This window comes from Alligator mississippiensis, chromosome 3 (genome assembly GCF_030867095.1).
Source record: "Alligator mississippiensis isolate rAllMis1 chromosome 3, rAllMis1, whole genome shotgun sequence".
NCBI classification, from domain to species: domain Eukaryota; kingdom Metazoa; phylum Chordata; order Crocodylia; family Alligatoridae; genus Alligator; species Alligator mississippiensis.
Genome location: NC_081826.1, coordinates 23,128,313 through 23,154,351, shown reverse-complemented (window position 1 = coordinate 23,154,351; position 26,039 = coordinate 23,128,313). Strand labels below are relative to the sequence as shown.

Below are 26,039 nucleotides of genomic sequence, written 5' to 3'. Positions count from 1 at the left end.
TGATCTCCTGAGGTCCCTTCCAACCCTAATTTTCTATGATTCAATCCCAAGGCTACTAACTGGAACATCCTGAAACAAAGCTGGATGGGTAGTTTGGATTATTTAGAATGAGCTGTTTGATAAAAGCAGCATGTGAAGGCTAGCATGGTTAGGTGTCATAGTTATAGTAGTGGCAAGATGCAAGCATGTGATCAGAGTTAAGGGAAACAGTAGATGGTTTCATTGCTTTGCTTTTGAGACTTGGTGGTTTTGTGGTGGGGGTTTGGTCAAATAGGTAAAGCTTGTTGCATTTTTTTATTTAATAAAGTTTTATGTATATTAGTACCTAATGGAAAAAAACCATAGGAGCATTCCTATGAAACGGCACTCCCAGAACATCAGTTGATGGACACATGCTAAATTTGAGAATTATGGTCACTTAGAATGTCATGGAGCTAAACATAAGCTAGCAACATGCATAACAGAAGCAAGGATTTTTGTGGGTGATATCTTTTATTGGACCTTCCCCCTCACATTTCCTGGACCATCATGGCTACATCACTCCATCATTACCACAACACATATGTGGTAGCATTACTACAACATATATAAGCTAGCAGCATGTTATCTAGTTACTAGAATCATCTTGTTTGACATGGTCCAAAAAAAACTTAGCAATGTCATTCATTTACTCTCCTAATCCTGATTACAACAGGAAATTAATTTTGAAAACTCTCATTTTTACCAAAAATAACTCCTTGTGAATGATTAATCACTTCTGGTATCCTGAAAAATAAATGTTTTGAACCAACCTTTTTATTTCAGATTTCAACAGCTAGTTACTAAGCTTCTGAACTGTTCGATCCAAGCTGAGAATGACGCATTTAATTTCATACCTGCACAACAGGCATTCTTTGGCAGTGTGCAAGTCTTACACACAGTTAATTATGGTTTCCTGTTTTAATCACTTGGGTCTGATTTGCAGAAGTGCCAAGAATCACTCTCTCTCCTTAACTTCAGCAGGAGCACTTTATGCTTATAAAAATTAAGCCTATTTGTTTTGAGCCAGTACATGCTTGTCCGTCCAATTTTTCACCTTCAATGGGATACTGGAATCAGTTTGAATTTACTTGAAGTTTTATTTTTAAAAATACTATTTCACTAAATCTTTAATTCAACCATCTCACTTCATAAGGAATATATATCTACTAGGCTGTGTGAAGCTTGGGTGGTGATTCAATTTGGAGGAGATTTGACCCGATTCGGTGGTTGAATCTCTGAATCCGAATTGAATCAGGGGACCAATAAAAAGGTCCGACCCGATTTGAAGCTCTCCAAATCTTCAGAAAAGATTTGGAGAGCTTCAATTATTCGGATAATCCCCGCCCGCTGCAGCAGGGAGCTGGAACCGGATTCCATGCTGGTAAGTAGGAAGTGGGGGCGGGAGGGCTTGAGGAAGGGGGAGGGGACCATGGGGGACCCCCGCCAGACCCCAACCCCCACTTGCTCCCCCAGGACCCTGAATCCCTGCCCGCCCCCCCATGGCTGCCCTACCTGCCCCAGCTCCCAGCAATTGGGGAACAAAAGCTCTCATTCACCAGGTGCTGCCAGGCAGGGGGATGATCCCTGCTTCTTCCCACTGCCCCATGCTGCACGGGGGGCTCTGCCATCAGCCCCTTGACCCCCCCATTCCCCTAGCCCTCCCACAGCTGCCCTGCCCACCTGAGCTCTGGGTCTTTAAGGGAAAAAAAACTGGACTCACTGGTACCTGCAGCAGCCTCAGGGCTTAAGGGGGCTCATGGAAGAGCCCCCCCATGCAGTGCAGGGCAGTGGGGATCGCCCCCCACTCAGCAGAAACTGGTGATTCCATTTTGTTTTTTCTTAAAGGGACAGAGCTCGCGCGGGCAGGGCAGCCATGGGGGGGCTGGGGGAGTGGGGGAGGTCAGAGGGCTCATGGTAGAGCCCCCCATGCAGCATGGGGCAGTGGGGGGCAGCAGGGATCACCACCCCCACCTGGCAGCACCTGGTGAGTCAGGGCTTTATTTCCCAAGTGCTGGGAGAGGGGGCAGGCAGGGCAGCCATGGAGGGAGGTGGGGCTGGGGGAGCAGGTGGGGGTTAGGGGGCTGGGGGAGCAGGCAGGGGATGGGGCCTGTCAGGGGTGTCCCCCTCCTCCAGACCCCTCTCCCTCACCCCCTACTTACCGGCATGCAATCCGGCTCCAGCTCCTCCCGCAGCAGGCGGGGACTGTCCGAATCGTCGAAGCTCTCCAAATCTTTTCTGAAAATCTGGGGAGCTTTGAATCGATTCAGACCTTTTTATTCGTCCCAATTCAATTTGGATTCGAAGATTCAGACACCCAATCCTAATCAAGGCCGAATCTCCTCTGAATCAAATTAGCACCCGAAGCTTCACACATAATGTTAAACACCTTCTGGTCTGTTACAGTCTTTCTGAGCTCTTTGCAACAGAAATATTTCCCTATTATTTTTCTGTAGTCAAAAAAAGAGTGAAAAGGTAGCATTTTCCAAGGTGCCTCAAACCTTGCAAGGGGTGTTATAAACACTCAAAATGCCTGGCAGACATTTCAGATCTACACATTTGTTTCAGTGTTAAAAGGTCAGTTTTGCAGAAAAACCCAACACCCATTTAAAACACATTTTCAAAACTGTCTGTGTCTTGATGTACTAGTCATTAGTTTCAATTTGCTCGGCTGGGTATTGAGCTAACTTCTGAAAAAATCTTTTGAAAAACTGCCCTTAGACAATTTACTGTCCATTAAATGTCTTTAAATTTGTCCATTATTTAACTTCTGATATTTTCTCCTTACATGTCGGGTATTCACATTTAAGACCAGGGTCCCAGATGTGTCAAGTTGTAGGTTTGAGACTCAAGGATGTATTTCAGAATGCTTTATGTTAGGACTGTCCCTTTTCATCTCACTGAGAGTAAGTTACTTTCAACAGAGCCTCTGCCTAGTTGGGAACCTACTCCATAATGTTCTTGAAAACGATATCCCAGTGTGTGACAAAGGAAAATGTGACAAGCCTTGCTGGATGTTACAGAAGCAACAATGTCAGTGGTGTTTGAAGTAGTATCTGAGTGATCTAGCATTAGCTGGGGTGAAGAATGGTTTCCATTATCTTGTTAGTGGGATATCATTCAGCTATTACTTTTGTTATTTTCCATCCATTTGACAACTATCTTGCCTTGACTCGTTAAAAAGCAAAAGTGTTATCCAGCTATTGTAGTACATAACTATTATACCTACTGAGCTACCATATGACCCTTTATATTTCACATCAGAATGATACAGTGTAACTCATGTCCACTGTTATATGGAAATTCTTCAATTGTTTGTTTCAGATGACCTCGTGTCTAAGGCCAACCCGCAATTTTCAGGTCATACACAATGCTGTGGCCTGAGTACTGATGTGTGCCATATAGTTTGAACATGAGTCAACAGCTTTACAGGAGCCACGCGACTGCCAGCTAAGGTACCTTTCAAACTGCCACATTCTTCTGCACTGAATACAAGCTTTTTTTCTAAATTTCTAGATTGGCTTTGAAGATCCTGCCATCAAATCTGGGTCTCATTGGAGAGAATGGGGGTTCTCTTCACTTCAGGATTTTTTTCCCTTTACTTACGCACTTTTTCTTCTGAACTGCCTTCAAGTTGAGTTCAAATAATTATTGTTCTTTAAGGATGGCTCTAGCTTGAATATGATACTGATAGGGAAAGAAATCCTATGAAGTGAAACTGTCTTGTGTCCGCTATATATCTATGAATATGATAACACTTTCAAGATCTGTATCTTGTATCCACCTATAAGAGTGCCATATTGGTGGATTGGTTTGACTCCACCCAGTTTTTAATGTGGCAAAAATACAAAGCTTACTTGCAATGACTAGATTACTTTCAATGGATGACTACTCAGGCATGCTTGCATAATTCTCCTCAGAGGAGACACCACATGGTAAGAATAAGGCAGCTGCTATATAAAGGAAGAGAGAGCAAGAAGAAAGTTACTTTTAGAGTATGGGGTGGCAGTTTTGCTTCATGTTGCTTACTCTACACTTCCATATGGCTGAGTGTCATTGAAAGGAATAAGATTTCACTGTAAGATGTCATTAAATTTTAGCTATAAAAATACAGAAAGGATTAAGAATAAGGCTTCAACATTCTTACAGGCATTGGAATACGGAGATTTAAGGGCCCACTCTCTTGTGTTTAATTGATGTATGACAACAGGATACCATACTTTGACCACTCATTTTGAAACTATTTAGTTAGCCAATAACCAAACATAACAGGACAAATGTACGAGTAGTGCAGCCTCAGTTCTTAATTAGTGTTCTTGCTTTGGATAGTTTAAATCAGTTCCTTATAGTCTTTTAATGCAGACATGTGTATACAAATTAATACCTCATCTAAAGCACAATCCAAATATTGTAGAAGTTAACTTTTTTAGCACTTGATACTACTTTCTCACATGAGTACCTAAGATATGGATAGATTTAAAAAGATGTAGCATGGGATTCATAAAACATAAATGGAATAGACTAGATTTGAAATTTTCAAGAACCTACAGCATGCACCTGTAAAGATAATGGACCAGTCATGCATAACAATGGGTGGTAAAAACAGTGTTTTCCTTAGTTCATCTAATAGTAACATTAATTCTAAAAGATAATTATGTGAGCATTATTAAAAACATGGAATTAAAACTCAACTAAGTTAAAAAGGATCCCAAAGCAATCTTGTAGTTTGACATTTCACTGCATTGGGTTTCTTAAAAGCCATTCTCTATATGTAGCTCCATTAGTATTAATAGGAGTCATATGTGATTATGAAGGCAGAAATTGACCCATTTTGCATTTGTTACCAGTTAATACAAAGTTACTCTGCCCAACAGTATATCCTTCCCTTTGCAGACAATAATTCAGTTCTTCCATTTATTCTGTCTGAACGTGGAATTTATGAATTTGGATTTTACATCCTGCTTCCATTATATGTTAACTTTGATATATTGTAAGTAACTTGGTTGACATAAAAACAAAAGAGTTAAAGCCATCACATTACAGCCAATTTTCTGATTGCTAAACCCCAGACAAATCAGCTGTAACTGCACCAATCAAACCCCCCCAAAAAAAATCATTGACAGTTTGCATGTTGAAACCATGGAACACAAAGGTGTTAGAATGACTCCTCCAGAGTTAACAATTAACAGGAAACTAATAACAAAATATACTTTAGCAAACAAGAGCAGCCCTTTTATTTAAAGTAAAAATTCCAGGAGCAACAACTCCCACACTTTTAATTACCTACATGTCTTTACTCAGTCACTCACTGTCCTGATTAATGCTGTGATTAGACACCCATTCCAGGGGGAGAAAAAGCCATGCAGACACACAACCACAAGCTCATCGGTGGGCACACAACTCAATCAAGTCATGGTAAACAACCAATTTCTTTATGAAAATTCTCGAGCTATCTTTACAGATAGGTATTGTAAATGAAACCCTTTCACTTCAGTTACATTAACCAAGTCAAGGTCAATTACCACAAGCTTCCTATTTCATGCCAATGAAAGAAACAGACACACAAGTCAAGTCCTTTTTTTTTTTCTAACTACTTTTCCATGTTATATATTTTTCCACTTGGACTGTTCCTGAATTGACGAAATCATATATCCTTGACAAAATTTAAACATAGGTCCTTGTGGCTGGCCCTATTCCTCCTCCACCCATAGGAGAAAGATGCAAAACTGAAGAAAAATACAGGAGTGACAGCACATCTGCTTCACGCAGCTCCTGATATTAAGCTAACACCTGCTATTCTCACCCCTTCATTCTTCCTGTTAGTTGTCTGCCGTCTACTGTTCAGAAACCAGCATGACCAGCAGATACAGAAATCTAAGAAGCTGTTCTCAATGCCACTAGACATGAAATGATTCTAGCTGATCAATAAATGCACAGATTGCTTTTTAAGCTAGCTATAAAAACTGCACACAAACTCATCTTTCTACATTTCTTTTATTTATCAAATTAATCTATACAGGGTGAAAAAAAACCCCAAACCAGGCATAATATTCAACAGTTAGTGACAAAATCAGGGTAAATGGACTCAACCCTAAAATAAGCCTGATTTTCCATAGTCACATGCACACAGAGCAAAAGTTTAAGTAAATAGGTGACCTATAGGTGAGTCCCAAAGGTCAACAGACTTGGGATTGTTAACTTATTCTTCACTATATCCTACAACTAAAAGGAACAGTAAATTACTGTTTCAGAGTGGGAGTGGTTTCTAACTACAGCATATAGCATAAGGTTAGGGAGATGTTCAATTTATGTCAGTTACTGTACCTGAGATTGGGCCCTCCTCCCATTCTTCAGATCTCTTCAATCGATTTGCTGTAAATCCTATACAGACGTTTACTCCAAAGGCAAAAGCAAATACAGATATTACCTGTAAAAGGAAAAAAGCAAAGTGATCAGACTAAGCAAAACAGGAACCTGAATTGAAGAGTATGATGATTAAAGTAGAGGACCAACTATACTATTTGAATTCCCTGTCATTGCAGTTCCTATTACTGGAACAGTAAAGGACAGAGTCACAATTTTAATCAAAACCAGAAGGGGCTTTATGAACAAAACATCTGATTTTTAAAGCTCAGATGTTTCTTTCTGTAGAATTTATTTCAAGAGACAGTGGTTACTCCTTTAAAAACAAACATGTTCCTTGCCTTCCCTACCTGATGCAACTGGAAACAGTTTTTCTTAGCCATACTAGAGAATTCTTGAAAAGTCTTTGCAGTATGTTCTCTTTTTCTTTATATTGAGTGCAGTGCTCTGTTTGCTCTGTGAGTTCAGTCTATTAGCTACAACTAATCCCACCTGGTGAGGTTGACAGGCTCATTTGATTTGTCCAGGGGGTGATTTCATCATGTTTCACTCACAAATCGCAGCTCTGAGTGCAAGAAGCTTCAGGCATCATCCCTCTCTCGCCCCCCTCCCCCCACAAAATACACACACACACACACACTTTTATGTGGTTTCCTCTGGCAATGCAAGGTTTTCTTATGTTAATAACAGTTCATGTTCATGTTTTATTCTCTTCACAAAAGTAACATGGTTAAAAGAGAAACCAAATGTGTTTTCATTCAGCTAAAGCTGAAAAACACTTGAGCTATGGGATGAAAATATTCTGTTGCCATATTCAAACATCACAAAAAAGTGCAAACAAGAATTTCAACGTAGTTAACTTTTAGGCATTAGAGACCACAATAATGCATAATAACTTTAATACATTAAAGACACACAGACTTAACTGCCTTTGCACAGGAGCTGTAATTTTTTTTCTGGTTCTATAAGATGTATCACTGGTCTCACACTTGTGAGCTACAACTGACGCTTCCAAGTGGATTTCAGCAGAATCTCCAGGACGGCCACAACACGGAGGAGAAGAATGCTTTTCTCAGACTGTGATCCCTTGTGCTGCTGTTACAGTGCAAGCCCCAAGAGTAAGCATTTATGTAATTGCACACAATTTTATCCAAGCATTTTGTAATCTCAACATATCTGAAAGGAAGTGAAATGTCAGCCCTTCCCCATTTCATTTACCATTTAAAAAAAAAAAGGTCAGCAGCTTTGATAAGTAGTCCTATTTACAAAGTACACAATACAAGAGAGTACAATGAGAGAGAATAGAATTATGGTTCAAACGGGTCGTTTAAATATTATTTGCCAAGGCAATTTATTTATCAAAGTCATTGGGCCCTTTTTTTGCCAAGTGAAAACTTCTTTCACTAAACTGTTTGCTAAAAACTAGACTTAAAGAAACAGAGTTAGGATGGGCAAGCCTAAAAATGGAGTTTCCAAATTTCCTTGAGAGTTGTCAATATTGTAGGGCCTGCATTAATAAGAATGCTTTAAAACCTGCCACTGTATCACACAAATACCATAGAGCTTCATTGAGAAACAGCTCTCATTGAGACTCCAACCTCACCTAAAAGCCACAGGGCATGGCTACACCTTGTCTCAGTACCTGTAACAGAAGTCACTGCCATGAGCAGCTGATTTTTTCTTCAAGCAGTGGCTAATGGAAAGTGCCATCGTGAAGTCCTGGTAAGCACTAGGGTACATAATCCAGTTTAGCAGAAACTAAAGCTGCTCAGTGAAAGGATGAAACATAGTGAAAAGAAACCTTCTGTAATGGGCTCTAAATAGATTGGGGTGGTTGCACAACATGAAAAGATTCACATACTCCCATTTCTTTAAAGTACATCACAGACCTAATCAAGGGATCTTGTATGATATACCTCACCAATGGTCGCCTTGCAAATAAAAGATGGTTGGACTATAGGTTACATACTGAAGCCCATTTCTTCACGCAAGGTCACACAGATGCCTGGCATGAGGTGCCTGCCAACATTCAAACAAGGGGCTCCCACAACGTATTTGCCCTTCTTTGGTGACAACCCCTGTCATGCGTAGGTTACATGCCCTCACCGAGAGAGCAGGGGGTGAGGGACTGAGGGACCTATTCATTTTTATTCCCCCCATTGAAACAAAAACGCTTTCTAATAACCAAGGAGGGAGGCAGCACCACTTGGCAAACACACTTACATTAAGCTGCAGTTTGGTAGAAATGTTTATATTTTGTTCCTGAAAAATATACTAAGTAATTGATAGAGCAAGACACAGCGTTCAGTTTATGCAACTAGAAAGGAGAAAGAGTGGGGGCTGCTGTCTTGGATGCTTGTGGAGTATCCTCCTCCTCGGTAGGACTGGGTTTTTTTAATCTGTTTACTTCTTGTAGCCAAATGCTGCAAAAATGTGCTCGCTGGAAGCATTCTCTGAGCTCTGAGGATAGCATGCATCTCTGACCAGTGCGCTTCAGCAGTTAAGGAAGGGGCCACAAGCCACTGGGGCAGAGAAGTAGCCCTAACTTTGGAGCATCAATTTAACAAAGACCTCCTAAGAGCACCACCACATCAGTAGATAACTGGTACATTCATGCAGTTTCTTTGTGAACAGGCTTCATGATGTAGTTGCCTATAATCTGCACTAACTAAAGCTACTACTCAGTGGCAAAATATTTACAGATTTTAAAATGTCTATTATTTAGGACATTTAATTGCAGAGCCTATGTCCATACTTGAAAGAAGGAAAATTTCCATTTATGCACCAAATAGCACATATTTTTAAAGATTTAAAAAACAAAAATCAATGGGGGCCACCCTCAAGTCCTTCACAAGCTCGAATCACAGAATCATCCTTAAGGGTCATCTAGTCCTGCTCCCCACACAATGTATTTTTACCCATATTTTACATCTTTGGCTTCTACTGCAGTTTGGCATTGACCCAAATCTGATAGACAAATGATGTATGCAAAAATCTCTTCATAATTTTAGCCCTGTTTGATAATATCATCCACAACCATGTTATGTTCTGTGGTAATAGCAACACATCATTGTCATTTTAAGAGAAAACCAAAAACGTCACACCACTAATCTCTAAGAGGCAGCAAACGTCAGCATTCATGAGGGCCTTGGTTCATTGGGCAGGAACAAAGATTACTGCAGGACTGGAAATCAGGAGACATATGAGCTCTCTTCTAAGTATACCACTAACTGGGAACTGACTTTGGGAGTCAAAATTAAGCCAATTTTGATCTGCTTTTCGAGGGTGTTGAACACCTACTGCTCCCAGTGCCTTCAGATATGTTGTAGGTGCTCACTACTGAAAATTAGATTCAAGCAGTTTTAGAATGGGATACTCAGAACACAGGAGGCTCCAAAAGCAGTGGCCATGTTTCAAAATTTTGAATTTCTTTTTCAAATTTTGCATGTGGGAGCCAGATCATTAGTTGATATCAATCTATGAAACTCCACTGAAGTCAATGGAATTGTGCTGATTTAAATTAGATGAGGATGTGGCCTTCAGCTCTCTGGTCTGTAATACAAGTATAATAACCACTTCTGTAGTTTCCTTCAGCCTGTATGGATCAGTAGTCCTAATTTTGTTATTGATTCTTTTTCTCGTATAGGATGGGTTATACATTTCCTAGTTGCTCTGTCTGAACTGATCAAGCATTCAAGTAAACACTCTTTTTGTAACAAGTGCATCAAACCACAGCAGTAATACAGAAGGCATTCATTAGCATGTACAAACCCACTAATCCTTATTTAGGCAAAACTTTACTGCAGGGGTTATTACCAATTAATTAGTATTTTAATTAGCGATTAAATGGGGTGTTATAGTGAGCAGCAAAAATCCTATTCATCGAAAAATTAACTACATTTTATTATTTAAAGAAAGAAAAACATATGTAAATAAATAAGTGGGGTGTGACCAACATTATTTAATGGAAAGAAAAATATACTCACAGGTCCAAGTAAAACCTTAAAATTAACAATAAATACACCTAAAATGAACTGTATCATAATCAGCAGGAAAAGTAATACTGATTTCACAAGTTACTCTCATAGTGTAAAGAATAGACTCTGAGCTTTTAATGCTGTTTAACATGCAGTGATTTTAATGCTTACTGTTTCACTCAGAGAATGCAAAGCATTAAATCAGCCACTAGGTGACACTTTAAATGAAACGGTCACATTGTAAACTTACAGCAAAATTAGTAAGCTTCCTTTTCTAGTATTCAATAGTATTAGCATTTGGTATTACATAGCTAACATGTTTTATATTTAAAAAATCAAATCTTAACAACAAGAAAAATGTTGTGTAACCAGTCACACTAGTTAGGGTGTGGCAGGTCCCAATAACTGAAAATAATTAAGAGATATCATCCCTATCATGCATGTTTTTAAATAAGATGTGCCTTATTAAAGGCACTCAGCATGTTTTAAAATGCACGTTTTTAAATAAGGCTGAGCGCGTGCAGGAGAAATCAAATTCAATGAACAGCACTTACAGACAAATTACCCAAAGTCAATCTCCAAATAAGATCAATCGCCATTTCACATATCCTCAAGCAAAAGCCTTGAATTACTTAATCTACCCTGAAGATCAGTCGCATTCAAGTTCTGCTTGACCACCAGCAAAAACAAAATTGCCAGCTAAATGCACTTTATTGAAAACTACCTACTTCCAATCTCAGACAGCCAAATCTAGGCAATACTAGCAAAAGTAAAAACTGAAGAGGCAATACACAGCAAAGATTGAGATATAGCCAGGACCTTTACCATATTTTACAAGGACACACACAGTACACATCTTGGATAATACCCAAGTAAGTCAAAAGCCTACCAACCCTCTTTCTCTCTTCCCTTCATCTAATAGTAGGTCATGTCAACACTTACGAGAATTTGACAATATAGCTACACTGGAAATCCCCACAGTGGAGATTCAACTTAATCTGACAAAGGAGTTCTTTGGCAGCATAAGTTACATTCATTTCATGGACAGAAATAACTACTCCAGCCATAGGACTTTGTTGCCAATTTAACTTCATCTGTGCTATGGCTTTTACTGGCATAGTGGCTCCCAGGCCAGATTGAGGGGAGAGGAAAATCACATCTAACACACCTTCGCTGTGCCAGTTTGGAGCAGGCCTGTGATAAGTAGTTGTGACATGATACATCAGGAAAGCAAATACTGGCTGGTAATAGAATAGTGAGGCTGGCAGAAGTCATTTTTGACCTGGAGGGATGTGGGCAGTGGGGTTCCCCAGGGCCCGCACTGTTCAACATCTTCATCAGTGACTTGGACGGGGGTGTAAAAAGCACCCTGTTCAAATTCGGAGATGACATTAAGTTGTGGAGGGAAGTGGGCACGCTGGAAGGGAGGAATAGGCTGCAATCAGACCTAGACAGGTTACAGGGGTGGGCGGATGAGAACAGGATGGGTTTCAACACTGACAAGTGAAATTGCACCTGGTGTGGAAGAACCAGCAGCATACCTACAGGCTGGGGAACTCCCTTCTCATCAGTGCAGAGGCAGAAAAGGATCTTGGAGTCATTATTGATGCCAAAATGAACATGTGCTGACAGTGTGGGGACACAGTCAGGAAGGCCAACCACACCTTGTCATGCATCCACAGATGCATCTCAAGCAGGTCCAAGGAGGTGATCCTCCCCCTCTATGCGGCACTGGTCAGGCTGCAGTTGAAGTACTGCGTCCAGGTCTGGGTGCCGCACTTCAGGAGGGATGTTCACAACATGGAGAGGGTCCAGAGGAAGGCCACTCGCATGACCAGGGGGCAGCAGGGCAGGCTCTACGAGGAAAAGTTAAGGGACCTGAACCTGTTCAGCCTCCACAAGAGAAGGCTGAGGGGGAATCTAGTAGCCATTTACAAACTAGTCAGGGGGGACCAGCAGGTATTGGGGGAGCCCCTGTTCCCCTGAGCACTACCAGGAGTGACAAGAAATAGCAGTCACAAGCTAGATTTAGGCTAGATATCAGGAGGCACTATTTCACTGTCAGGGCGGCTAGGATCTGGAGCCAACTTCCAAGGGAAGTGGTGCTGGCTCCTACCCTGGGGGTCTTAAAGAGGCGTCTAGATGAACACCTCGCCGGGGTCATTTGACCCCAGTACTCTTTCATGCCATGGCAGGGGGTCGGACTTGATGATCTGCTCAGGTCCCTTCCGACCCTACAAACTATGAAACTATAAGTTGGCTGGAATAAGAAAGAGAGAGGAAAGAAGATGATGGATGTAAGGGAACAAAATAATGAATAGGTTGCAAGTTTGCAATATTAGCTTGGATAGAAAGGAGAGACAAGAAGAGAAGTCAGAGTACCAGATGCATGAGGAGGTTTGGTTTTAGTCTGTTGTGAGTGGTCAGTTAGTAGATGCCACCCCCAGGATCCCAGGTGCAACTAAGTTTATATATTCATACAAGTTTCAAAATGAACCCACGTAATAACAGGCCACAAAGGAACAGTACCCAAAAGCTGTTGCAAATTGGGATTATAGAGAAATTCGCTTCTATTGATCTCAAAGAATAATACTATAGAACAGTGATTCTCGGCCAGGGTGCTGTGAGATCCTAAGGGGTTGTGAGATCCTTTTGAGGGTACATGACACCCCACAACACTTTTGCCACTGTTAGGTCTACAAATACCTACACAAGTCACATGATAAACTCAAATACAAATCCATAACTTCAAAAACACTGTGACCTGTATGGGTCTTTCTGAGTTCTTTATGACAGAAGAACTGTTCATTAGGAGTAAAAGCTAAGAACTGGTATTTTCCAAGGGGTGTCTTAACCCTAAAAATGTTGAGAACCATTGATATAGACTATAAATAAAATTAATTGAATGATCAGTGTGAACCGGCTACCTGAAAGACTGCTGCAAAATGTTATCACAAATGAAGAATGCCAAACACTTGGCAACCACAGCCATGTAAATTTTAAAAGTACAAATTGACCATGAGGAGGAGAAAAGAGAATGCTAAAGTTGTAATTGATATGTTAATCAGGAGGGCTAAGTGAAAGACAAAGATAAGCCATTAGCTGAGAGCTGGAATATAATGCCAAATCCTTAGGTCATTAGAAATGGTATGACAATTATAGAACCTTCTCTCATTATCTTCTTCTCTTACATGCAAGTTTTTTCAAGTTTGGTGCTTTCTGTATAGGGTCTTATGCCACACTTATTACTGCTGGATCTGAATGCCTTCCAATAGGTCATTAAGTGATGTGAATAACATCTATCACACACTTTTTTTTAATCACACTGGAGCTGGTATGTGAACTTTGAAACTTTATCTTCCAAGGCAAGAAAAGGCCACAAAAGGTCTTTAAGGAGTTTAACTGCCATCCAACTGCTATTGTAAGTGCCTAAGCACAACATATCGAATCTCAAAAGGCTCATTTAAATGCCACTTACACCTGGAATTAAAGATTACTTTTTTTTTGCAAAAATCTAGTTGGTCTAATAAAAGATATCACCTCTACCACAAGCCCTGATTCCTGTTACTTTTAGCCCAATATAGCTACAACCTGGATACTTATACCTGGAAGCAACTAAGTTATTACCAGTGAAGCTCTCTAGGTGCTTAAATGATTGCTACTGGTTATGGGAAGAATGTTTATGTCCTAAGAATACTGAACAGTTCAGCCCATGTTCACTCCTAAGCCTCACTCATGCCTAAGACTGCACCTCTCTCTCCTGGTGGCCCCAATTTTCTTAGACTGGTCTATGCACATCACATGACAGGGAAGGATGTTCCCTCCTTAACCAAAGGCCCCAAATTTAGGGCAAGCACTGAAGATAAGTGTCCTTAAATGCAATAGTGTAACTACATGTGAAGGAGGGGGGTGCAAGCCCCACACAATAACCAAGGGGAGGTCAGCCCAGAGACCCCTGCCAGCATCACTCTCCCTCCCCCAGAGGAAACACCTGCTGCATGAGAAAGTGCCTAGCTGACAGCTACTAGGTTAACCATGTCACAGCAACTGCCAAATTAAGGTTTTTAAAGTCTCTTTCTACATACAGCTCAGCAGCTCCTGTAAAAGGTGTAGCAGGCTCACCTTTCAGAGCTTGGGTTGAGTCCCAGGCTTGAGATCCTGCTGTTTTGATTGGTGGAACCCATCCACCAATCAGGAGGGAGCAAGAGAAATAACATCACACCCCTTTCCTGAGCGGAGGGGGAGAAGAGCTCCCCCGGACCTGATTGAAGACTGCAAATGGTCAGGTCCGGAAGACTTCAGGGGTGGAGCCCTGGAGCGTATAAAAGGAGCTGCGTGCCCAGCATGAGGGAGATGCATTGGAGACTGAGAAGAAAGAAGAGCGGGGCTTAGAAGAGCTGCTCAGCAGGGCAAAGCAGTAACCCAGGAAGAGCCCCTGAAGACTTCTATCAGTGGGGAGCAGGGGACGGCTGCAGTGGTTAGGCGCTTGGTGCACAGCACGGCATCCAGACCCTCGGAGCTGTGCGAGGTGGCTTGGGTCTGCAGCCTCTGGCATACGGCCAAAGACACAGTGCACAGGACAGTGCATGGAGCAGGATCTTTGGAGCCCCTTGGGCAGCTCAGGTCCTCAACCCCCAGAACGAGGCTGGGAGCTCAGTACAGGAGGCTACACGGAGGGTAAGAGACCCTGGGAGCCACTTGAGGTGGCCCAGGCCTACACCTGGCGACGCAGGGCAGCAGCTCAGTGCAGACGACACTGCTCAGAGGGTCCGGGAACAGACTGAGCCCCGGTGCTGCACAAGGCTGTCTGGGCCTCCAACCCCTAGCACAAGGCGAAGTACCCATTACACACAGCAGTGCATGTGGCCCTAAGCCAGGACGGCAGCAGCAGAGTCAGGCGGCAGGAAAACCCGGCAGGGAACAGAGCTTGACCTGGAGAACGGGAGGCAACCCTCCGGGACTGTGGAGTAGTAAGTTACCCCGGAGAGAGGGTCCCCACAGGGGAGGGCCCCCCGACCTGCCCCCCAAGGGTTACGAAGGGACACCATGTGGGCCGCTCCTGGGTGATAGCAGGGAAGCTTAGGAGTCTTTGGGGTCTTCCTCTCCTTTTTCTTTCCCCCCCACTCCTTTCCTGTAGTGGTTGGTACCTTGGGAGTGGGGCCCCTGCCCTAGATGGCACTCAGGTAGTCTAAGGACTGCTGATTATATTTGTAGACTGTACCTTACAGTTTATGTGAATAATCTGAAGTAATAGTTTGTATATGAAGAGTTATAAGGTTGCCCAGTCAATAACCTTTGATCTGGTTTGTTCTATTGTTCATCTGTATTTTAAATAATAACTGGATGTCTGTATGTGTGTGTGTGTATATATATATGTGTGTGTGTGTGTGTGTGTGTGTGTGTGTGTGTGTGTGTGTGTGTGTGTGTATGTGTAAATCTGTATATAATTAAGTAATTGATTGACTGGACCTGACTCTATAGGAGACGGAGGTAGCCGCTCGGCTGTTGTGTCCCTCCGCAGCACACTGCCCTGCCGATAATTCCCTCAATTGGAAAGGGAAGTACAAACCCGTGTACACCCGGGCTACAAAGGGTTAACTCCACAGCTGTCGGGGAATGAGGCTGATGAGAAAGGCTCATTACAAGTATGCATTTTGTGCTTTGAATACTTAAATACTTGAATGTTCCAATGAATACTTAAAACTAAGCATCAGAAACACTCAAAATCTTACCAAAACTACATATTTCCATGGCGGTTAAACCTAGAGTAAAGGTGATATTACTAAAATGAGTCACATCTCTGCCTGAGCCAAACTGACTTTTCTTAGGTAACCAATAGCCACAGTGTTAGCAGAACAGTCCACCCAATGGCCTTTCACTCCAGGTACCGGCCATCTTGAAGACAATGGGAGTTGTGCATATAAATTGTGTATACCCCTTGCAATCACTTTCAGTTATGAAGAGTTTCTTGCTCTCAAAGTCATACAAGCAAATGCCAGATACCCTTCTGGTTAAGACACAGCCTGGGAATAAGGAGAGCTGGGCTCCACAGTGGACTTTTCTATAAGCTTTGTCTTTGTTTTGTCTTTTTGTTTTTAGGGTCTGATGAAGTGAACTTGGGCTCATGAAAGCTTGTGCTCATTTTCTCTCACTATATTATTTAGTTAATCTATAAAGGTTCATATCAACAATGTGGACATTGGTGTCAGAAGTGCATTGGCTAAGTTCACCAATGACACTAAACTTTGGGGCATAGCATCCACACCTGAGGACAGGCTAGTGATCCAGGCTGACTTGGATAAGCTTAGCAAATGAGCAGACACAAACCTGATGATGTTCAATACTGATAAATGCAAGGTACTCCACCTCGGAGGGAAAAAACCAGCAGCATGTTTATAGTCTCGGCAGTGCTACGCTTGCTAGCACCACTGCTGAAAGAGACTTGATCACAAGATGAACGTGAGCCACCAATGCAATGTTGCAGGTAGTAAAGCAAACAAAACCCTGGTCTGCATCTATAGATGCTTCTCTAGTAAATCTCAGGATGTCATTCTCCTGCTGTACTCAGCCTTGGTGAGCCTGCAGCTGGAGTACTGCATCCAATTCTGGGCTCCACAATTTAAGAAGGTCATGGAGAAGCTTGAGAATGCTCAGAGGAGAGCCACGCGCATGATCAGAGGGCAAGAGAACAGGCCCTATGAAGAGAGGCTGAGAGCCATGGGACTTTACAGTCTGGAAAAGTGCAGGCTCAGCGGGAACCTGGTGGCTGCCTGTAAGTACACAAGGGGTGTTCATCAGGATCTGGGAGAACGTCCGCTCACCAGAGAGCCCCAAGGAAAAACAAGGACTAATGGTCATAAACTCCTACAAGACTGTTTTAGGCTGGACATAAGAAAAAAATTCTTTACTGTCCAAGCCCCCAAGACCTGGAATAGACTCCCTCCAGATGTGGTGCAGGCATCTACTCTGGACTTATTCAAGAAATGCTTGGATGCTTTTCTTGCTGGGGTCCTTTGACCCTAGCTGACTTCCTGCCCCTGGAGCAGGGGGCTGGACTTGATGATCTTCGAGGTCCCTTCCAGCCCTAATGTCTATGAAATCTATGAACTCTATTAAATCTACCCTTCCTTTACAGTCTGACCTTGACTTGCAAATCATGCTACTATCAAAGGAAACTAGGGACTTACCCCAGGCATGGCAGGACTGAAAGCTGCTGTGAAGGGTACAGACAAACAGAATCAGCATGAGATGGAGATACAGGGAAGAACTCTGCACCCCTAAACTACAAGGAAAGCACCCCCCGTGCATGGCATACCATTTTTCCAATATACAGGAAACAGATAATATTTAATAGCACTGACTTAAATCACTCCCTCCAGAAAGTTACCATGGCTACCTGGATAACGTGCTTGGCTGCAGTATTCACAAGGCAGAAGTACAAAGCAATTAACAGTCACTGGGTGCATCTATGCATTCATTAATGCGCCAGAGTTACTGCACATTAAGTTTAGTGCTTGGATAACCAAATACTAAATCCACACACAGTAACTTATGCTACTACTCAGTAGCACCGGCACAGAGGTTTTTTTGGACGTTAAACGTGCAGTAGCCTAATACTACTGCACAGTAGTGTATTAGCACGGGTTTTGCCTGGCACACTACTGTGCAGTGTTATTAGGCTACTGCACAGTTAGCATCTCGTATAGATGCACCCAGTAGAGCTCAATACCTGCCATAACTCAGAGGTGAAGAAAGCCAAAAGCACCCACCCAACCCATTTACTCCACAAACCTAACGTGTACGTGCTTCAGGGATGGGTGCGTGAAAATTCTTACTAATAAAACAGGGGTCTTTCATGTGTAAAACAGGTGGTGTAAGGTGGAGCACCAACATATATTACCTGCTAAGACCATACAGCACCACAACTTGCATGGGTGCACACACAGGCTCATGGAAGATAGATCACCTTTCTCCCACAGTACAGAATAAGTAGATGCCTTGGATTATGACCCTCATGACCTAATACAAGCAAACAGAGACAAGGCTAAGTATTTCCCTTTAAGACTATTATTCACAAAGGGTTTGTCATGCCATTTTTAGGACACCTGGGAGTACTTTTTTCTCTTTCCATTAAGGTCCCAAACAAGATATTACCTTGTTTGTTCCATTTGTTCTATTAAGGTCCTAAACCAATCCTGCTTTTCACTAGCATTCTTCTACTCAGGGACCCCTAGGAGGGTTACAAAAAATTAGCCAACAATGGGATTTTAGTTGATTCACCTTCGCTTTCTTGCAAGTTTCCATGCTGACACACCTTGAGGCAGTAAAGTCCAGAGACTGTATTTTGGAAGACTAACAGAGAGCCTTTGCCATTTAAAAAACCGAAAGGTAAAAGAATATTTGCAGATTTATAGCTCTCAGCTTCTGAGTAAGAAAACTGTGCTTGAGCATTAGAACAATGGTCCTCTACATTGGGCAATTATTTCAGGTGGCCAGCCACTTAAGTTTTTGTGAGCTGTCAAGGGCTGCACACATAAAATCTTTCAGAAGATATCATATTAATAAATTATAGATAAAAACACAAATCATATACCAAAAATCAAACATCCACTATAACCAGGGATCTGGGTTTTCTGTTTTTCACAGAAAAATGGGAAAAAACACAGATTTCCCCTTTTACCTGAGAAAAGGATGGATTTCTCATTTTAACAGAGAAACATGAGGATTTAGCACTTTTGCAAAGAACACTCTGCAGGTTGGCTGAGTTCCAGCCTGCAAGGGGCTGGGGGAGTGGAGGAAGGCGGTCAGGCAGAGGCACCATGTGTATGTATATGGACACTAGCCAACTGCCCATTAAGAATGATGGGGGGGAGCGGGCGGGGATGGAGCCCCATGCCCCCCCAGGCCCACTCCCCGCTTTCCTCCTGCTGCTTGGGGTCCAGGCCCACTTCCCCCATTCCCACAGCAGCAGCAGGGGGGGAGAGGAGTAGGCCTGGGCCTGATGTGGGGGAGGACTGGGCCCAAGCGTGGAGAGAAACCAGGCCGCCATGGGGTGTGGGGGGAAGCAGCATGCCCAGGCCGACCGGTGGTGGCAGGGGCGATGGAAGGAGTGGGCCTGGGCCTGAGATGGGGAGGAGGCTCACTCCTACCCTCCCCCAGCCACTGCCACATTGGGCCGCATGAAGCTCTGGGGTCGGTCTCTGCAGCAGCCCCGGCCAGGCTGGTTATGGAATGTTTTGACAATGGCTTAGTGCAGACATTCAAAAAGCCCCTAGTGGAAGTGCTAGAACTTATTGCACTTTACTCAAAGCACAATAAGTTAGAGAGAGAGCCAACTGGACAGACAGTTGCTGTTCAGTGAGGGGGAGGGTCTTGCAGTCTCTTCAAACTGGTCACTGAGGGTGCTTCCACACACCTCCCAGAAGGCTGCTATAGTGGCCCCTCTCCCCAACCCTGTCCCCCACCAGCTGGCAACTGTCAGCAGTGGCTGGGGGAGGGGATGGAGGAAGGAAGCCCCCCCACACACAAGGGCCCCCCCACAACTTGCTCGCTAGGTTTTGAGGGGGCAAACCAGGTCTGCACAGGAGGAGTTGCCTTCCCCCCCAGCCTCATGATTGCTGCAGCCAGCAGCTGCAGCATGACATGGCCCAGCTAGAGTTGCTGCAGGGACACAGACCCCAGCACCCTTCCCTTGTAGCAGCCCTGGCCAGGCCACACCATGCCATAGCTGCTGGCTGCAGCTGTCAGGAAGGGGAAGCAGACCCTCCCCCAATGCAGACCTGGCCCACCCCCCTTCCCCAAAACCTAGCCAGCAAGTTGTGGGGGGGCTCTGTTCTTTCCTCTTCCCCCCAAGCCACTGCTTACAGTCAGCAGCTGGTGGGGGTGAGAAGCAGGGCTGGGGAGAGAGACCATGCTGGCAGCCTCCTGGGAGGCATGCGGGAGCACCCACAGTGGCCAGTGTGGACAGGCTGCAAGCATCCCCACTTCCCCTCCAAACAGCAAACATCTGTTCGGTTGGCTCCCACTCTAACTTACTGGGCTTTTAAGTAAAGTGCAATAAGTTAGAGTGCTTCCACCAAGGACTTTTTTAATGTATCTATGGAATGTTTTGACAATGGCTACGTAATCAGTTAATACATCTATTGATATTTCTTACTTAAAATATTCTTAGAAAATACTTAGATACCAAAATCAAGCTGATATTCATAATATATAACATTTTCAACAAACCATACAAGTACACTGTGCTCTTCCACCAAGAAGAAGGTGCCTAACAGTTAAGCTTTATTTCAAGATGAATAATGGATAAAATCCTAGTTCCACTGAGTTCACTTAGGCAAAAATTTGACCCAATGCATTTTTATGTAGATAGTATAAGTTTAAATATGTTCTCAGTATCCATTTTTTGGTTTTTAAGTGCTTAACTTCATCAGTGTCTTAGCAACTTCACATGGTTTTCAGAATAGTTATTTACTTTTTAAAAATAGCAGTATGAACACATTGCTTAAACATTGCATTCCTCATAGCACCAATGCCACTACATGTTATATGTATGTGCATGTCAAACACCTTATATTTATCTCAGTCATAGTACAGTGGCTTTTTGACCAAGTGAAGAAATATATTTCCCTCACTTCCCCCAAAGCAGACGGGAGGAACATCAAACTGAATATTGTGCATTTGACAATAACTACAGGTCTAACATAGTCTGTATAATCTTTGGAGCCAGTTCAAGGACACTTGACATGGCCCCTTCATAATATGACCTCTTAACCATAAACCAGAAAGGCCTACTTCCTCCCCCTAGGCTCCCAACAGGATATGTAGTCTAGTTAGTCACATAAAATGGACAGTTATCCACAATTTATTGGAAAAGGAAACCCAAACTGGTTGGTGATGGCTACCTCACCTCAGCCAGGCAATTGAATCCTGTCTCAGAAAGGAATACAGGAGAATCTTTTTCTAGAGGCTCAGTTTTCTAGACTAGCCCAAAGCAGGACTGACCACTAAATTTGGAGGAGCCCAACAAAAGTGCTGCACTCAAGCAGTAATCTTTCTCCTCTCAGTCAGAAGTGGCACCATAAAAAATACCCAATGATATGCCAGACACACCATTCTGCAGCAACTGCTGTAGGGTCCTCAGTAGACAAGGCCTTAGCACCAACTAGCATGCCAACTGTCCCCTGCCACATTACATTGAAAGAAGTGGGTCACAGAGGCACTGTTAAAAAGAACATCTTTTTAACACTGCCTTAATGTCACTTCTCTGGAAGTATATTATCCTCTACAGAAGGAAGGATGCTGTTCAGTGGATTCCCTCTCTGGTCAGCCCAAGGAACCAGAGTACCACAGTAGTCAATGCTGCCAAGTTTTATGCAGATGTTCATGCGGCACAAAATGTCACCAATGATTTCTCCTTTCCCTCAGTACAAACAAGCACAGGGAGGAACAAACACTCCCAGAGACTTTATGTGTAAAATGGGAATCAATACCATCATTTCTTACTTCCTTGTAGCTAATTAAAGACATTGGAGGGACTTTCTGAGGAAGACACCAGTGTTACAGAGGATGCCAAGAGTAGCTATGACTTTAAGAGTATGTGGGAGTACTGATCCAACTATATTTGTGGCAGTAAAGAGGAGGTCTAGGGAATGCTGGAGCAGAAAGGCAGAAAAGCAAAAGGAATGTCTGGGGACTGCTGCTGTCTGTATGGCTAGGGACAGACATTCAAAATGCCAGAACCTGAATTGATTCAATCTTTACAGGTTAGATTAACCTGCCTTGGCTGAACTGGTTTGTAACTGTACAGACATCCCCTCTGGATTGAAGAAATGCAGACACATACCTGAAGTGGCTCAAGCTAGAAGCCAGGGTGGGGTGGGTGCTAGAACAGCCCTCCCTTTACTTCCATAGTGCTGAGCTGAGGGCATGGCCGGGCCCCAGCAGGACACTCTGATTAGGGAGGGCTCCCGTTTCCACCCCCCCCCCGGCTCCTGACCAGTGAGGGAGTCAGCAGGGAGTTGATAACAGAGCATTAAGTTGCACAGCAGGGAGTTACACAGGGAGTTGATAGCATTTAGCAGCCCAGCAAAAAACAAAAGCCTCTCTCATTAGTTCCAGCTCTTCTTAAACAACTTTTTCCAAGGAAGAAATGGAGGGATTTTACAAGCTACCTGTTGATTAGCTCTAAAAAGCCATAAGCGGACACTATCCTGTCTGCCTTACAGAAACACCTCTCAGTATTAGCTAGCATACCACATGCTGGCTATGGTCTGGTCTGTGCTGTGGAAGGGGTGGGAATCCCTGCTTGAGCATGGAGTGGAGGGTGGGGAAGGGGAAGCAAGAAGAAGCCAGGCCAACATTGCTGTACCTGCAGTCTCTGCTGGAGCTCCAGCCAGGGAACAGAGGTGAGGGCCATTTCTGCTGTGCTGAAGCAGAGAGCCCTGCCCAGGGCTGCAAAGCATCTGGGATACTGAGAGACTCTGGTTTAACTTAAAACAGGAAGGGGTTTGGGACAGATATTGCATAAGCTGGTTTGACCCAAATCAGTTAAGTCTGATACTATATTCAAACAGGTTTATCTCAAACTGGTTTCAGCCACTTTCAAACTGTTTTATATGCACTGAACATCTGTTCTGTTACAGTTTTAAACCAGTTTTTGATCATGTAAACTGGTTTATGTGTAATGTCTGTCATAGTTTCATAATTTCATAGTTGGTAGGGTCGGAAGGGACCTGAGCAGATCATCAAATCCAACCCCCTGCCATAGCAGGAAAGAGTATTGGAGTCAAATGACCCCGGAGAGGTGTTCATCCAGCCTCCTTTTATAGACCCCCAGGGTAGAAGCCAGTACCACTTCTCTTGGAAGTTGGTTCCAGATCCTAGCCGCCCTGACAGTGAGTGCCCCTTGATATCTAGCCTGAATCTACCCTCTGCCAGCTTGTGACCATTATTTCTTGTTACTCCTTGGAGTGCTCGGGGGAACAGGGACTCCCCCAATGCCTGCTGGTCCCCCCTGACTAGTTTGTAAATGGCCACTAGATCCCCCCTCAGCCTCTCTTGTGGAGGCTCAACGGGTTAAGGTCCCTTAACCTCTTCTCATAGGGCCTGCCCTGCAGACCCCTGATCATGCAGGTGGCCCTCCTCTGGACCCTCTCCATGCTGTCCACCATCCCTCCTGAAGTGCGGCGCCCAGAATTGGATGCAGTACTCCAACTGCAGCCTGACCAGTGTCGCATGGAGGGGGAGGATCACCTCCTTGGACCTGCTTGAGATGCATCTATGGATGCATGACAAGGTACACTTGGCCTTCCTGACCGCATCCCCACACTGTTGGCCCATGTTCATTCTGGCATCAATAATGACTCCAAGATCCTTCTCTGCCTCTGCACTGATGAGAAGGGAGTTCCCCAGCATGTAGGTCTGCTGCTGGTTCTTCCTCCCCAGGTGCAGTACCCTGCACTTGTCAGTGTTGAAACCCATCCTGTTCTCATCTGCCCACCCCTATAGCCTGTCCAGATCTGATTGCAACCTATTCCTTCCTTCTAGCATGCCCACTTCTCCCCACATCTTAGTGCCATCTGCAAATTTGAACAGGGTGCATTTTACCACTTTGTCCAAGTCACTGATAAAAATGTTGAACAGTGCAGGCCCAAGGACCGAACCCTGGGGGACCCCAGGTCGAATAAGACCCATCCACCACCATTCTCTGGGTGCAGCCCCCCAGCCAGTTAGTGACCCATCTGACTGTGTAGGCATCAACACCACAGTCTCCTAGTTTTTTAATGAGAATGGGGCGAGAGACCGTTTCGAAGGCCTTCCTAAAGTCCAGAAAAACTATATCCACCACGACACCTGCATCCAGGGATTTGGTGGCCTGGTCATAGAAGGCCACCAGGTTAGTCTGACAGGACCTGCCTCTAATGAACCCATGTCGGTTGCCCCTAAGCATAGTCTCCCCTGCTGGCCCCTCGTTGACATGCGCCAGGATAGTTCTCTCAAAAAGCTTCCCCAGGACCGAGGTAAGACTAACGGGCCTATAGTTTCCTGGGTCCTCCTTCCTCCCTTTTTTGAAAATGGGAACCACATTGGCCCTTTTCCAGTCCTCTGGCACATTGCCAGAGCACCATGAGTGCTTGTAAAGCCATGCCAGAGGTCCTGCAATAACCTCTGCCAATTCCCTTAGCACTCTGGGGTGGAGATTGTCAGGACCTGCTGATTTAAATATGTCCACTCCCTCCAGAATTTCCCTGACTAGGTCCTCGCTGACCCTAGGCCTGGGTGTGCCTTCCATGGGGCCTATGGGGGTCCCAGTCTGGGGGATGACCAGGTCCCTACTCAGAAAAATGGAGGCAAAGGAATTGTTAAATAGGTTAGCATTGCTGTCTGGTGCGATGACCAGATTTCCTAGTGTGTCCTGCAGAGGCCCCACATTACCCAGTACCTTCTTTTTAACCCCTATATATTTAAAAAAGGACTTCTTGTGGTCCTTGATCCGGGTAGCTAGTCCCAGTTCCATCTCTGCCTTGGCCTTCCTAACTGCCCCCCTACAGCCCTGAGCAACAGAGGTATAGTCCTCTCTGGTGATGGCCCCTCCCTTCCAATGGATGTACACCTCCTTTTTAGCTTGGAGATGTTTCCAGATGCTTTTGGTGAGGCATGGGGACCTTTGCACCCTCTTGCCCTTTTGATCAGTGTAGAGATTACCTCCCTTTGGGCTTGAAGGATTGTCTCCTTAAGGAACAACCACTCTTCTTGGACACCCAACTCCACCCCGCCTCCAGGACCTCAGTGTCACCCCCACTAATCTCCTTACCTCATTGAAAACTGCCCTCCTGAAGTCCAGGGCTGCTGCCATGCTGCAGGCCTTCACCACCTTGCACTGGATGGTGAATTCCAGCAGGCGCTGATCGTTGCTGCCCAGGTGGTTGAGCACCCGCAGTCCCCCCACCAGGCCCATGTGAGAAAGAGGTGCTGCCTGTGTGGTCCTGAGGGTGCCAATATGGATGTTTAGGCATGGCACGGGCAGTTGTGTGGGTGGGACAGCCAGATGTGTAGGGAGAAGAATCCAGGGTTTTCTGGTTCTGATTCTGGTTCTGCTGGGTGTGACAGGATTTAGTGGGGCTCTTGGGAAGATCCATAATACTGTGCGACATGAGCGCTAACAGTGTGAAGTGTCACACAGTGTAACTGCCAGTTTACGTATGACCTGCTCAGCACTGTACATTTTTCTTGCTGTCAATAAATAGTATCTCCAGCTATCCCCCACCCCATTTTTTTAGAGAGCCAAAATATTGCAAACAGTTATGTAGTTTCTGCTTTTTAATAATAATTATTCTTAGCAGCATCCAGGCATTTTAAATCACAGTCTTCTAAAGTCTCATCAAGAAAATATTAGTAAATGAGATTGTTGGATGACTTTACTACTTTTCACAATCCGGATAGTAAATCTAATCCAGGCAGTTGCAAATCACAATTTATGAGGATAAATCCATTGGTTTGTTTATTTATGACCAGTTGATTTGTATCTTGGTCACCAGGTAGTGACGTTATAAGGAGAGGGAAGAGCCAATCCATATCAAAAGCTCATTTTAAATTAACATAGGACTATATATAGTAAAATACCTTAATCATAATTAAATCCATAGGATTACTAAGTAGTAATCATTCTTATACAGATGC

At 43.9% G+C, this 26,039-nt stretch overlaps 1 protein-coding gene across 3 annotated transcripts in view; it reads right to left on the bottom strand.

The window, feature by feature from the left end:
- Positions 1-26,039, bottom strand: part of ENPP2 (ectonucleotide pyrophosphatase/phosphodiesterase 2) — a 119,307-nt gene that overhangs the window by 69,233 nt on the left and 24,035 nt on the right. Inside the window, exons 1-2 of one of the 3 annotated variants that reach the window (XM_014603865.3) lie at positions 6,732-6,898; positions 6,343-6,445 (exon numbers count right to left, since the gene is read on the bottom strand). In XM_014603865.3, the coding sequence (XP_014459351.1) occupies positions 6,343-6,445; positions 6,732-6,764 (136 nt within the window). In that variant the 5' untranslated portion in view covers positions 6,765-6,898. Of the gene's footprint in view, positions 1-6,342; positions 6,446-6,731; positions 6,899-26,039 lie in introns of those variants that run through there. The other 2 variants (XM_006263351.3, XM_014603864.3) reach the window with 2 other exon arrangements.